At 43.2% G+C, this 12,152-nt stretch overlaps 2 protein-coding genes across 3 annotated transcripts; both read right to left on the bottom strand.

The window, feature by feature from the left end:
• LOC8077350 (putative methyltransferase C9orf114) lies at positions 113 to 4,579 on the bottom strand. Of its 2 annotated transcripts, XM_021450492.1 has the most exons (11): positions 4,180 to 4,579; positions 3,888 to 4,094; positions 3,736 to 3,802; positions 2,691 to 2,749; positions 2,216 to 2,294; positions 1,668 to 1,780; positions 1,497 to 1,576; positions 947 to 1,016; positions 610 to 687; positions 457 to 525; positions 113 to 335 (listed from the first exon to the last, which is right to left on the bottom strand). In XM_021450492.1, exons 1-10 carry the CDS (start codon positions 4,462 to 4,464, stop codon positions 460 to 462), a joined length of 1,104 nt encoding a protein of 367 aa, XP_021306167.1. In that variant the 5' UTR covers positions 4,465 to 4,579; the 3' UTR covers positions 113 to 335; positions 457 to 459. The 2 variants fall into 2 exon arrangements, with proteins under 2 accessions (XP_021306167.1, XP_002436686.1); XM_002436641.2 differs by having other exon boundaries at positions 113 to 525; positions 4,180 to 4,578.
• On the bottom strand, positions 7,530 to 11,776 carry LOC8077349. Its single transcript, XM_002436640.2, has 4 exons — positions 11,325 to 11,776; positions 8,886 to 9,079; positions 8,744 to 8,777; positions 7,530 to 8,626 (listed from the first exon to the last, which is right to left on the bottom strand). The coding sequence occupies exons 1-4, from the start codon at positions 11,632 to 11,634 to the stop codon at positions 7,740 to 7,742; spliced, it is 1,425 nt and encodes a 474-aa protein (XP_002436685.1). The 5' UTR covers positions 11,635 to 11,776; the 3' UTR covers positions 7,530 to 7,739.

The raw sequence follows: 12,152 nt of genomic DNA, 5'->3' as shown, positions 1-12,152 counted from the left end.
AAGCACAATGTCGCCTAGCATACAATAGCACTGCATCATTGACTACCAAACTCCTATATCAATAAAACAGAATCAGCACTGCAAATTATTGAAGCGAAGGCACAAGGTAGACTTTAGCAAAGGCATGACCTTATGGTGTTAACAGCCATCCTCCGTTTTTAGTACAGGGTCAAAGGCATGAAACAGCGATATAGACTATAGTGGACAACCACTGGATACAATTGAAATGGCAAAGCTAACACTCGCTTTCAATGAAAGTCAGCCCCACATCAAATATTCTAAACTGAAATGGTTGTGTCAAAATGTCCTCGATGGCTCACAACCTCTTGGCTCCACTGTCATCAACGCATACGTGAACGAAGGGTCAAAATTCTCAGTGAGAAAACTCCACTATTACAACTGAAGCTCCGTAGCCAACTTGTTGGGCATGGCTAGATTTGCATGTGTCTGTATTACCTTCTACATTTTCTGTTCTGCGCGCCTAATTGGATCTTGGAAGTATTGGAGGGAAATGAGAAGTGCCTCCTGGAAAAAAAATTATCTACTGTTGTTGCATATCAACAGATGTCATAACAAATGAACTTTTAAAATCTTACAAGAGGCAGGTACCTCTGTTCTTATTGTTCTGCTCCCTTGGTTGGGGCATGTATTCAAATATGATGTGAATACATCATCTGCGTGTTTACCCTGTCACAGAAATAAGCGACTTCAACACCAACAGTAGTAATAGTGCAATTATTAATTAATAAGTGATGAAAGAGCTCCCACAAACACAAGCTGAGTGTTTCAGCTGCCAAATTAGCTCAGGTTCTCATGCAATGTTGACATTTTCAAGTACTCTCAATTTGACCATAGACCAGAAATGCTTTCATAACTCCTAATTCCAATGCAAGAGATCAGGTTTCACTAGAAATATGAAGTATCATAACAGAAAGAACAGCTATACCTTCAAATTTGTATCTTCTTCAATGCTTTCTTCCAAACCAGCAAGTCCACCGAATGCAATGAGTAGGTGCCTATTCAGTAAAGCCTCATAAGTGACAGGATAGACTCACAATGGTCGCTAATATTACATGGCAATGTCATTCATAAAGCATACACAGATGGTCACAATGCTCAGCCTTGAAATATGGCAATAGCACAATACTAGCCAATAGTTACTATAGAAAGAATTTTACTAAAACGTATCAATTCAGTAGTTAAGTGAAGGTACAAATTCCTTGGTTAAATGTTTATCCATTCATGATAATTTAACACAAAGGTAAGTAGCAGCTACTTGCTTACTGCTTAGCAAGAATTATTAGCACAGGTTAGCACATAAAACACATGTCCACACCTATTTGACTATTTGTTGAAATGTACAGTTTAGCATACTCAAATAAAGTTGAAGCATCCTAAGCAAATTGGGAGTAATTTACACATTCAAGTAATAAAACAATGGTAACAAATCTAAATTGGTTTCTCAAGGTGGTCCATGAGGACAGCAGATGACATACCTAAAAGTAGGCAAGGTAAGCTCAGAAGAATTAATTATTTGTCCATGCTCTGAGGTGCCAATGATATGGTCATATTCTTCCTAGGGATAGTAAATAACAAACGAAGGAAGGTGGAAGTGAGTAATCATAACATTTTTTTCTGAACAGCATATTGAGATGTGAAAACAGTACCTTGAATGGGGAATTTTTTAAAACACCACTTAAATTTGAAGTATAACGAACTTTGTAGCCCCAATAAGATCCCATTTGTTCCCTGGGTGTGGATGGGGGGACAACTTTCCTTGCTAGATGCAAGTACAAGTTAAGTTACAGTAAAATGGCAAAATAAAACTGTACACAGTTAAAGTTAATATTGCTCTAGAATGAGGACATAGAGAGACATACTCCACAAGTATAGGGAACATAATTTGGTTTCAAAATTGAGTTGACAAGCAAAAATACATCAGAACAATAAATTGAGAACAACACTTATGAGTTGAAATGAGAAAGACCAAAAGTTGAAGAGGAAGCAACAAGCCAACAAATATCATGAACTGAATTTATTCTAATAATAGAAGTGTTGAACTACGAAATGTAAATGCTTAGGAAATAGGAATAGCCTTTATGTGGATTATCTAGATTACTTAAGACATGTACAAATTCTTCATACATTGGAATAGGTATAGATAAAGAAGTATCAACACGATCATATTTTGTAATCCATGAAATAAATGTTTTACCTGTTGTTAGGTCACGGTTTGTTCCCATGGCTACAGTTACTCTTTTGCCTGGTTCTAGTGTTTGTTCAACCAGAACATTCTGCAGAATCATGATATAGAATCAATGCCACGTTTTTTGCATGGAAGTGGTGATCTGTTCTATATATGAAACCATTAAGTGCAAATCAGATAATACACATTGTGAAATGTTTTTTTATCTGTAAATGGTAGATTAAGGTCTGTCAAATCTTGGGATTTTGTTTTTCCTAACTTCACTGTCTGCCTTAAAAACCCTTATTTGCAGAAAATAAGTCAATTAACATAAGCAAAATGATATTTAAGATTTTCATAAGGTTGTGTCCATTTATATACTCCCATAGATTGTAAGGTATGATAGGCTTTCCCAGTCTTTCAACATATTTTCAAACTCAGTAAACACCTTTCCCCAGAAAAGTGACACAGAACAAAGAAAAGGACACTAGAAGATCCATAATACCTTACTTAATCCGACATCAACAAGAGTCCCCTTTGAGGGATCACTTTCCAATGTTACACCTGTCTAAATTCAGTAACATGTAAGCATTTTGTGGGGTCAGAAATATCAAAATATGGGGAAACAGACAATTTTTCAACATGAGCAAGCTGAACATGATTTAAACAAGCAGTAGAAATCCAAGCAGAGATGCATATTGCAATTTAAAAACAGAATTAGGTGAAGAGACTTCCAGTTTGGATATCAAATCAACATGAGAAAATCCTTAAAAAATATGCAAGATGCACTATATGTTGTAAGACCATTTGAAATTCAACCTCCAAACAAGATACGGAAAAAACAAGCTGTGCTTGGTGTGGATAGCAACGAAACTTCATTTGATTTAACATGTATAAGAAATTTTTTCAGTTTCTTATTCCCAGTACAGGGTGAACTTCAAAGGCCACATAGGTAGAGTTTGAGAATTACATCTCGAATATACCCAGAAACAATTGGTGTACTAACTACTAGCCAAATCGTTTTGCACTTTTCCACCTAACTGTGTGTTTGAATTACATATCTCCTCACCATATATTGGTATTCGTTTACTTTCACTAATCACTAGTTCAGTAGTGTTAAAAGGATGTCAACCTTCAAATCTCCCCTCTGAACAAGCAGTAGCAATCCAAAACCTACGGAGGGGAACACCCCTTTGTCATCAACGTATTGTATACTACACTAACCAAGTTTGGCCAGACCTTCCAAATGCGAGAGCAAAGGCAATGAGTAAAGATTGAACTTTAGAAGGAAGATGTGCAAGCTTGATTAGCAAAAGAGCATTAAATGGCCATATTCTAATTTATAAGTGCACATTTGTGTTCCATTCCAGATGTTCAGCATGTGTTGTGCTTGAACTATGAGAAGACACAATATTCCTAGATTAGCTCCACAAGAAATGGTAAAAGTTATTTTAACTAGTTAAGCACTCTTTTTGACCGACATGAAACCTACTTCAAATTGTGAGCTGAGAAATTAAAATCAATAGCAAGGGCACCAGAAGGGATATCACCTTCACGGAACTCAGACCATTCGTGCTTGCGCACATGGTGTGGCGCATCGAGCGGTGGAAGCAATCCCTGCATACCAGAAATAGCACAGCACCATTAGTACCTAGAGAAACCATCAAATGTCGAATGCAAACCGCATTGCTTGGAATCTCACCACAAACTTCAGGTTCTTGTGCATCGGGAAGAGGCGGCGACGGAGGTACTGTGGAGTTTCCAGATACTCCAGAATCCGAACAAGGAACCGCGCGCCGCTCTCTTCATCATCAGCTGCGCCGCCGTTCTCCGCCGCGGGAGTACTGTCAAAGACGACGACCTCATCTATGCGGAAGACGGTGGCGGCGCGAGCGATCTGGCCGGCCAGCTGGAACAGAAGAGACGCTCTTGTAAGGCTTCGTGCTGCAAGGACTAGTGCAGTAGTGCGACAAGGAGGAAAGGTGAGCACGAACGAGGGTGGCGAGCTCGAGGGACTGGGCGTTGTCGATGATGGAGCCGGCAACGGCGATGCTCACCGTCGGCTTCAGCTTCTTCTCCTCCTTCCCCTTCCCCTCCCCCTCCCCCTCGTCTTCATCCTTCCTCCGCTTCTGCTTCTTCTCTTTGGGCGCTTCTTCCTCGGCCGTCGCGGCGCCGCAGTCGTCCTCCTTGGCTTCCTTGCGCTTCTTCCTCTTCTCCTTCTTGTCCTTCTTTCGCCGCGCCTTCTCAGCAGCGGCCGCCTCGCTGTGAGCGGGGTTCATGGCGGCGGCGGGGGGCGGCTGCCGGCCGGGGAGGAATTCAGGAATGGACGCTTGGATAGGGGTTTTGGGCCGATTGAGGCAAGAGGCCGAGAGGGAGAGGGTTCCGCCGTGGAGGCGTATTGGGTTGCTGGGCCTGTTCAATCCGCTAGGCTGAACGGTGAATGCTGGCTGCCGCGTCTGACGTGTGCAGTTGTGTTGCCCCGTGAAATATTTCTTCGAAATATGAGTATTTTTTTTCAGTTTCAGAAGTGGAAAAATTTAGGGCAATTGTCTAAGATCAGCACTAACATAGTTTCAATCTCATTAGTAAGGTGCTATATAAACAAAAAAATAATGATATAGCATTAGAGTTATGAAGAAACAAAGGAAGAGATGTTTCATCTAGATAAAAATAAGTGTGCTTCCCAAACTTTTTTGTTAGCATTTTTTTGCTCTAGCTAGTCATGCATCATTCAGATCCATGAAACAAATAAACAATAGAAGAAAAAGAAGCAAATTTCTCTCGCCATGGCTTCCTACATGTTTTTTTTCTTGCCTACACCTCGTAATATAGGAGCGCTCCACCTTTGAGCAGGACCACAAAAAGCAACTATCCTAGTGCTTGAGCAATAGGGTGGTAGAGGAGAAGCTATTTTTGTTAGGAGATGAGATCTGAATGGCAATGTTAGGTGTGCGGATGTGAAGCAAATCAGCTTATCTAGCTCAAGTAACCCCTAGACTCAAGAAAGTCGGCTGCCAATTCAATGTTAACAAGTAAGAGCGTCATCACCTTAGCTATCTAAAAGCAACTTTGGTACTCTCCTGCCCTACTTTTAGGTAAAACCCCCACTTTAATAGGCCTCTACTTATGCACCAAGTAGGAAAAAAAGTAACTGCTCTTGATCCAGGGTGGTCTTCTCACGCCTCATACTTTCTTTTTTTTCCCTTTGACTCACTCTTTCCCCACCTATGAAACATTGGCTCCCCTCTTGTCTGTGCATCGTATCCACAATTGTCACGCTCAAATCTGAACATTAGCTCTCCTCGTGTTCGCCAATCAAATGAGCCCCCCTCCCATCCTACCTCCGGACATCCCACTTTTCTAAGAAAATTAAGGTGCACAAAGTAGAACCCTAGGTCCAGCGAATGGATCCCCATTGATGCCCTCCCTGGCTCGAGTTTGTTCGAGGTCCTCCCTTTTGTCCTCTCCGGCTTTAGTTTGCCCGAGGTCCTCCTTCCCTTGGTGCCTCCCTCACTCAGGTCAGCATGAGTTCAACCTCCCTCCACGTGCCCCATCTCCAACACTTCATCTCCCTCCCCTAGCAACCCTCTGCTCATTCTAGGGTTCACCAACGTGATTCTGTCTGGCTCATCCTCCCTAGTGCCTTCTTGCTCGAGCTAGACCTCCCTAATAGGATGCTGTTCTGCTCGCTGAGCAGATAGGTGTGCATTGTCACCCCCCCCCCCTCACGCTTTCTTTCCTGAGTAGGATGGAAACCTAGCACAAGCATGCCCCACCTCCGACCCCTTTAGTCCTTCTTGATGTGAATCTTGTCTTTTGAATTTTAATTTGAATGGTTGAATTTTAATTTGAATTGTTGACACATTCGACTAGAGAGAGAGAGAGAGAGAGTAGAGACATGATTTGGGGGCTACCACTATAGTTCGGCCTAGAAATCAAGCCAATCAAAAGTAGGGGGGACACTAAATAAAAAATAAGGCCCTAATTTAGAGATTATTTCTAGAGTTGCATTAAAATCAGTAGGAAATTGATGCATGCCCCCACATAGATAGATTCAACTCTTATTAGTTACAAAAGTGCGGCACTATCCTACATGCTTGGTGAGAGAGAAGGGAACATCGGCATGTGGTGGAGTGGACATCTTGGTCGAGTAGAAAGGTGCCTAACTACAACTACACAAACATCAGTCTCGAGCACACAAAGCTCTACCATCGTGGACATACTCTTTAGCGGCGCAAAGGTGATAGTGATCTATGTGCTGAAGCTCAGCCTCCTGATGCAAATTACTACTTCCTCTATCGTGTAATATAGTATATTATAGAGGTTTAGAATAAATTAAGAGATAATACAAAAGACACATATATTGTTACTTTATTTCCTAATCAAACACTATCATCAATGTAATTAATAGAGATTAATTGATAAATAATGATTAATGGTATAGTAGTTTATTAAATTTGTTGTACTATTTAATGCAAAACTATCTCTTGTCCTCTGAAGTTTCTTATATTTTGGCATAATTTTTGGATGCTTGAATGCATTATACTCCTTAGAGGGCTGAGGGAATACGAAATTAGGTGAAATGATATGTCCCATACTCACACAATATATATATAGGTTTAGCACAAATTAAGTGAGAATACGAAAGAGACATATATCCTTACTTTATTTCTTAATCAAACACTATCATCAATTTTTGAGTGCGTGGATGCACTATATTAGATCCTTAGAGGGCTGAGGGACTACCAAATTAGGTGAAATGATATGTCCCATACTCACACAATGTACAACCAGTAAAAAAGATGGGCCCCACAATAGAAAAATCAGCAATTTAACTTCAATATCCTCCTATAGGCTTGTTTGGTTGACAACAACAAGGATGCCAGAAAAAAGAATTTTTAATTCATCTGATATCAACTATTAGTTGCTCTTCTTCTACTCTTCACAGTGTGTATCTTAGCGCCCTACTACCTTTTTCTTACCTCCCATTCGGACGCCCTAAACATTTATGTTATGATGTACAGAATCGAAGAGAAGAGAAAGCTTTCCCCGGCCGGGCGACCATACATGCCTTTCCTGGCTGCTACTCGGCTAATCTAACGAGCCAAAACGAGCCTTGCAAGAGTATGCAACCCAAGATTAAATCGTGCAGTAAGCGACGAAGGCTGTGCTCCCGACTGTCACTGTCCAGCCTTGCCGTACCTGCGGGGCATTGTCTTGCTTCGCTTCTATGTTCAGCACTGTACCGATCGTCAGTATGCGTGCTACTACTGCTAACACTGGCGTCAACCAACGATCCAAGCACGCAAGGCACTACGTACGGCATCGCGAACAATTGCTTTAATTTGATGATGTATGTACCTCTGACAAATTAAACTGAAATTTATCCTTGCATACATGTCAAATTTGATGATGTATATACCTCTGACAAATTAAACTGAAGTTTATCCCTGCATACATACATGTCAATTCTGTCCTCGATCTATTTTCCGCGAATTCTTCCACAAGCTCTAATCACACGGCGCACGGGGGGCTAGCTAAGCTAGCTAGCTAGCTATTGATCACGGAGCAGCGGCCCCAGCGAGGCGGCGCCGAGCCTGGTGGCATTCACGTAGTCCTGCGGCGAGTGCGGCGGCAGGCCGGGGATGACGAGCCCAACGACCCTGGCGGCGCGCATGACCCAGCCCTCCGCGTACACGGCGCCGCAGACGTGGCCGATGAGGAACCCCCGGAGCAGCTCCCACGCCGCGTTGGCGTACTTGGGCACCACGAACAGCGGCGAGAAGAAGTTCTTGTTGGGCTCCTCCGCCATCGCCGCCGGCCTGTAGATGCTGTCGAAGTAGAGGCAGAGCCCGAAGTGCTTGAACAGGAGCGCCGCGTCGTCGTAGGGCACCCGCGGCACGACGTCGTTGCAGTACACGAACCGGAAGTAGCGCCGCCGGGGGCGGTCCAGGTGCGCCTCCATGAACCGCCCCAGCTGCGCGTCCCCGACGCGGGGCTGCCCGTACGTGTACACGCCCGCCAGGCGCTCCAGCAGGCGTTCCTCCCCGTGCAGCGCCAGCACGGCCGGGAACAGCACGGCCAGCGCGCCGCCCAGGCTGTGCCCCGTCACCACGAAGCGCGCGCGCGGGTTCGCCGCCAGGAACGCGCGCAGCTTCTCGCGGATGGCGTAGTACGCGTACTGGCGCGTCGTCTCGGCCTCGGCCTCGGTGGCGGTGGGCTGCGACGGCCACCCGGTGTTCTTCTGCAGGCCGAGCGCCTTCATGAAGCCGCCGTGGACCTTGCCCACGCCGGGGATCTCGTACCACGAGAAGTCCACGTCCGTGCACCACTGCTCCGCGTCGAACGGCTGCGTGCCGCGGAACGCGATCACGGCGAGCTCCGCGTCCGCGGGCTTGTCCGCGAGCATGAACGCCTGCGTGGTGTAGTCGCCGCTGAATTCTGCAAACAAAGCACACGCGTACGCGTGTTAATCACTTCCATATCAAACATGCATGCCATTGCCATGCATGCAACAACTGAACGTGGTACTGAGCTACTACTACTGATCGTACGTACCATTCCAGCAGTTGAAGAACTCCAAGAAGGTCATCTGCACGAAGAGCGGAGGAGAAATGTAAGATGCTGATATCCCGTGAAAATCATGTTCTCTTCTGAGAAAGTAACAATTTTTTTACTGCAGAATTCTGCATGTCTGCACCTGCCAATTGCTTTCCACGACGTTTTTTATGACGAGTTTGTTCTCGTAGGCTAGCTTTGCAGCCATGATACCAAGAGCTGCGTTGTAGTTGCTATCCCCTGGTTTGATCTTCTTGTCCAGTTCAGTTCTTGTGTCAACTAATCCGATGAAGGACCGGTAATTTGGAGATGTCCTGTCCGGAGTTCGTACTTTACCTGCGAAATGCATGGTGGAAACGGATGGGTTTATTTAGTTCTTGTTGTCCTTGGAAACCAATGTCATTGTTGCCGTACTAGTTTGAAAAATCAGCGTGATTGTTGTTTGTAACTGAGGTGAAAATTACGGAACATGGATGTGTATGTACGAAGATGTTATGCTCTGTTGAAAACCGAGAGCTACTGTCTGTGTACTTGTTTGAAAAACAAAGCCAATTGACAATGTTTGTCTTGTTATGGAACATGTGGGTTTCTGTTTGACTTTCAAAAACCACATGATCAGTTGTGCGTTTCACACTTTATAACGCAAAGTTCAAATAAAGTAGTATGGCTGATCCATCCAATATCTACAAAGTGAACTGAAATGAGAATGAGGATTATATCAAACATTTGGTGTAATGGAGATCTGCAAAGCAACTTGCTACTTTTCTGAACTCATGCTTGATTTCTAATTTCAAACTAAAAAGCACGCTACATCATCAAACAAAAATATTTGTCATCCTAGAATGCAGCAACCTTTCAGTACTTAATATGTGCGCATTAAGAAATTTTGTATGTCCTAAAAGGTGACAACTAAAGAATACACTACAGGGAAACGATTCCCTTCTATCAAGGAAATGATTGCCACAGTTAGTGCCCCACGACAGAAAGCAAAAGACAATATTCAACTAGATTGCTTAAACCATTAAGACACAACTTATTGTTAAGTATAAGGAACTGACAACATCCTTATCTTCAGAAGCAAGAATGATTGAATTGACTTCTTCACATGTTCATAAAGTAGGAATGCTTTGAAAGTACTTAATTATAGAACGATTTGAAATATCCCTGCACCAGAATGTTTAATCTACAAATTATATATTTTTTATGACTGCTACAGTTGTGTGACACTGACTGACATACATCAATACTTCAATTAATAGTCATGTAATTCTAATGACGTGTTACTAATTAACTCTTAACGGGTGATAACTCTTTCTAAATTCTCGCCGGACAACTAGGCATGCTGATCCTTGCAGCATTTTTAAATATCGCAAAGCCAATAAGCGATAAACTAGGCACATGGTTGTCTATTTGCTGATTATCGAATGGTATAGTAGTTGTGTTTGCTTTCATTCCATCTTATCAGATTGATCAATTTATAGAATGGTGGCATCATTTGACTTTACATTCTTAGCTACATAATCATAAATAAGATTTTTTTAAAAAAAAAACAAAGAATAATACCCACCATCTAATTCGTGGTACACCAGCATTCAGGCCTTGTTTAGTTCACCCCAAAAAGCAAAAAGTTTTCAAGATTCCCCGTCACATCGAATCTTTCGGCACATGCATAAAGCATTAAATATAGACGAAAGCAAAAACTAATTACACAGTTTAGCTGGAAATAGCGAGACAAATCTTTTGATTCTAGTTAGTCCATAATTGGATAATATTTGTCACAAACAAACAAAAGTGCTACAGTACCGAAATCCGAAATCTTTTCGGAACTAAACAAGGCCTCATTTGTTAACAGTTAGATTGGATCGAGAAGGTAACTTTCTGCGTTCCCAAACGGGTGGTGTTAGTTTTACACAAATGCTATATGTTCATTCTTTTGGGAAATTCATTGAAGATTAATTTACCGACTAAACTCTTTTTCTGCAACCATTATATTATGGGTAGATGAACTCCTAGACTTCGAAGAAAACATAAAAAACAAAAGCTGTACATGTACAGGGTGCCAAATCGTGCACATGTAAAACAACTTATGCAAATATCAATATGTTCATTTGTGCATGTGTGCACAAACAAAAGAAGAGATAGACATGATTCAGAAAAAATAAGGGTGCCCGTTTGAAACGCATGAATTTCGGAGGAATCGTATAAGAATTTTCACAGAAAAAAGTTTAGTTGCACATGAGAAACGTAGAAATAGAAAATAATTCCCATGGTTCCAAACAGGGCCTAAAGAACCTTTTCTCTTGTTCTTTTGGCGAATACACAAATGGGAATATATATATAGGCTAGAATTTGGAAACCAAACGCAAAAAAGTGCACGATTTTTTTTCATCACTTTTCAAAAAAATCAAGAAATTAAAAGGCAATAATCGTGCTACATATAGAACAGAAGGCGCATCATCATGGTAAGTATATCTGTCAGTCTGTCTCTGCTGGCGTATATATGGATACGCGTACCCACATCTTTTATATGCTCATCATGCATGTTTAAAGAACAACTGATGTGATGATCATGTATACACACCTTGCACGGCGTTCCTGACAAGCCCAACGACGCCGCCGCCATTGTCCGTGAGCAGGTTCATCCAGTACTCGACGGCCCTCCCGAGCGCCGCCAGGGGCGTCTTGACCGACAGCAGCAGCATCTGCACGACGAGGGAGACGAAGATGGCCCACCTCCGCCGCCGCTCGGCGACCTCGGTGCCGATGGGGCAGTCGACGGCGTCGTTGTCGGTGACCTTGCAGGAGCACAGCAGGTGCAGCAGGCTCCGGACGCCGCCCTTGTCCGGCCGCAGCACCATGAAGTCGCTGAAGAAGTCGTCCCGGCCGTCCATGGCTGCTGCCCCGGTTGGTCGTCGTCGACGCGGGCGATCGAGCAACGGTAGCAGCGCAGCAGGTAGCAAAGCTTTTGGATCGAACAAACTTGAAGCTAATTAACAAGAACTAGCAGCACGACGAGGTATAGCCTGTCTTGGGCGGCACGGGGAGTACTATATAGGAACAATGCCGTGTCGTCGTCTGTGTTAGCTAGTAGTCATGGCATTAGTAAACGGTGATTATATTAGTCGTCGCAAACTATGTGTTAATTATAGTTGATATACTTAGTATAAGCTAGCTAGGCAACGTGCAACTACCATTAGTTAATGAAGATTTTTTAAGTGTTAGGTTTTTGGGGTGAGGACCAGGACGGGCTCAGGTGGAACCAGCAACCAGCTGAGTTCGTCGTCACGCACGCGCGATCGATGGAATTGGAAATGGAACAATGTTCCTCGCACGCAACGAGGCGAACCAGGAAATCTTGGTCGGTAAGAAAAGCTAGCTAGGTGATGCTAGGGATTGCTTTGCCTCCAGT

This window comes from Sorghum bicolor, chromosome 10 (genome assembly GCF_000003195.3).
Source record: "Sorghum bicolor cultivar BTx623 chromosome 10, Sorghum_bicolor_NCBIv3, whole genome shotgun sequence".
Taxonomy (NCBI): domain Eukaryota; kingdom Viridiplantae; phylum Streptophyta; class Magnoliopsida; order Poales; family Poaceae; genus Sorghum; species Sorghum bicolor.
This window is presented reverse-complemented; position numbering and strand designations above follow the sequence as displayed.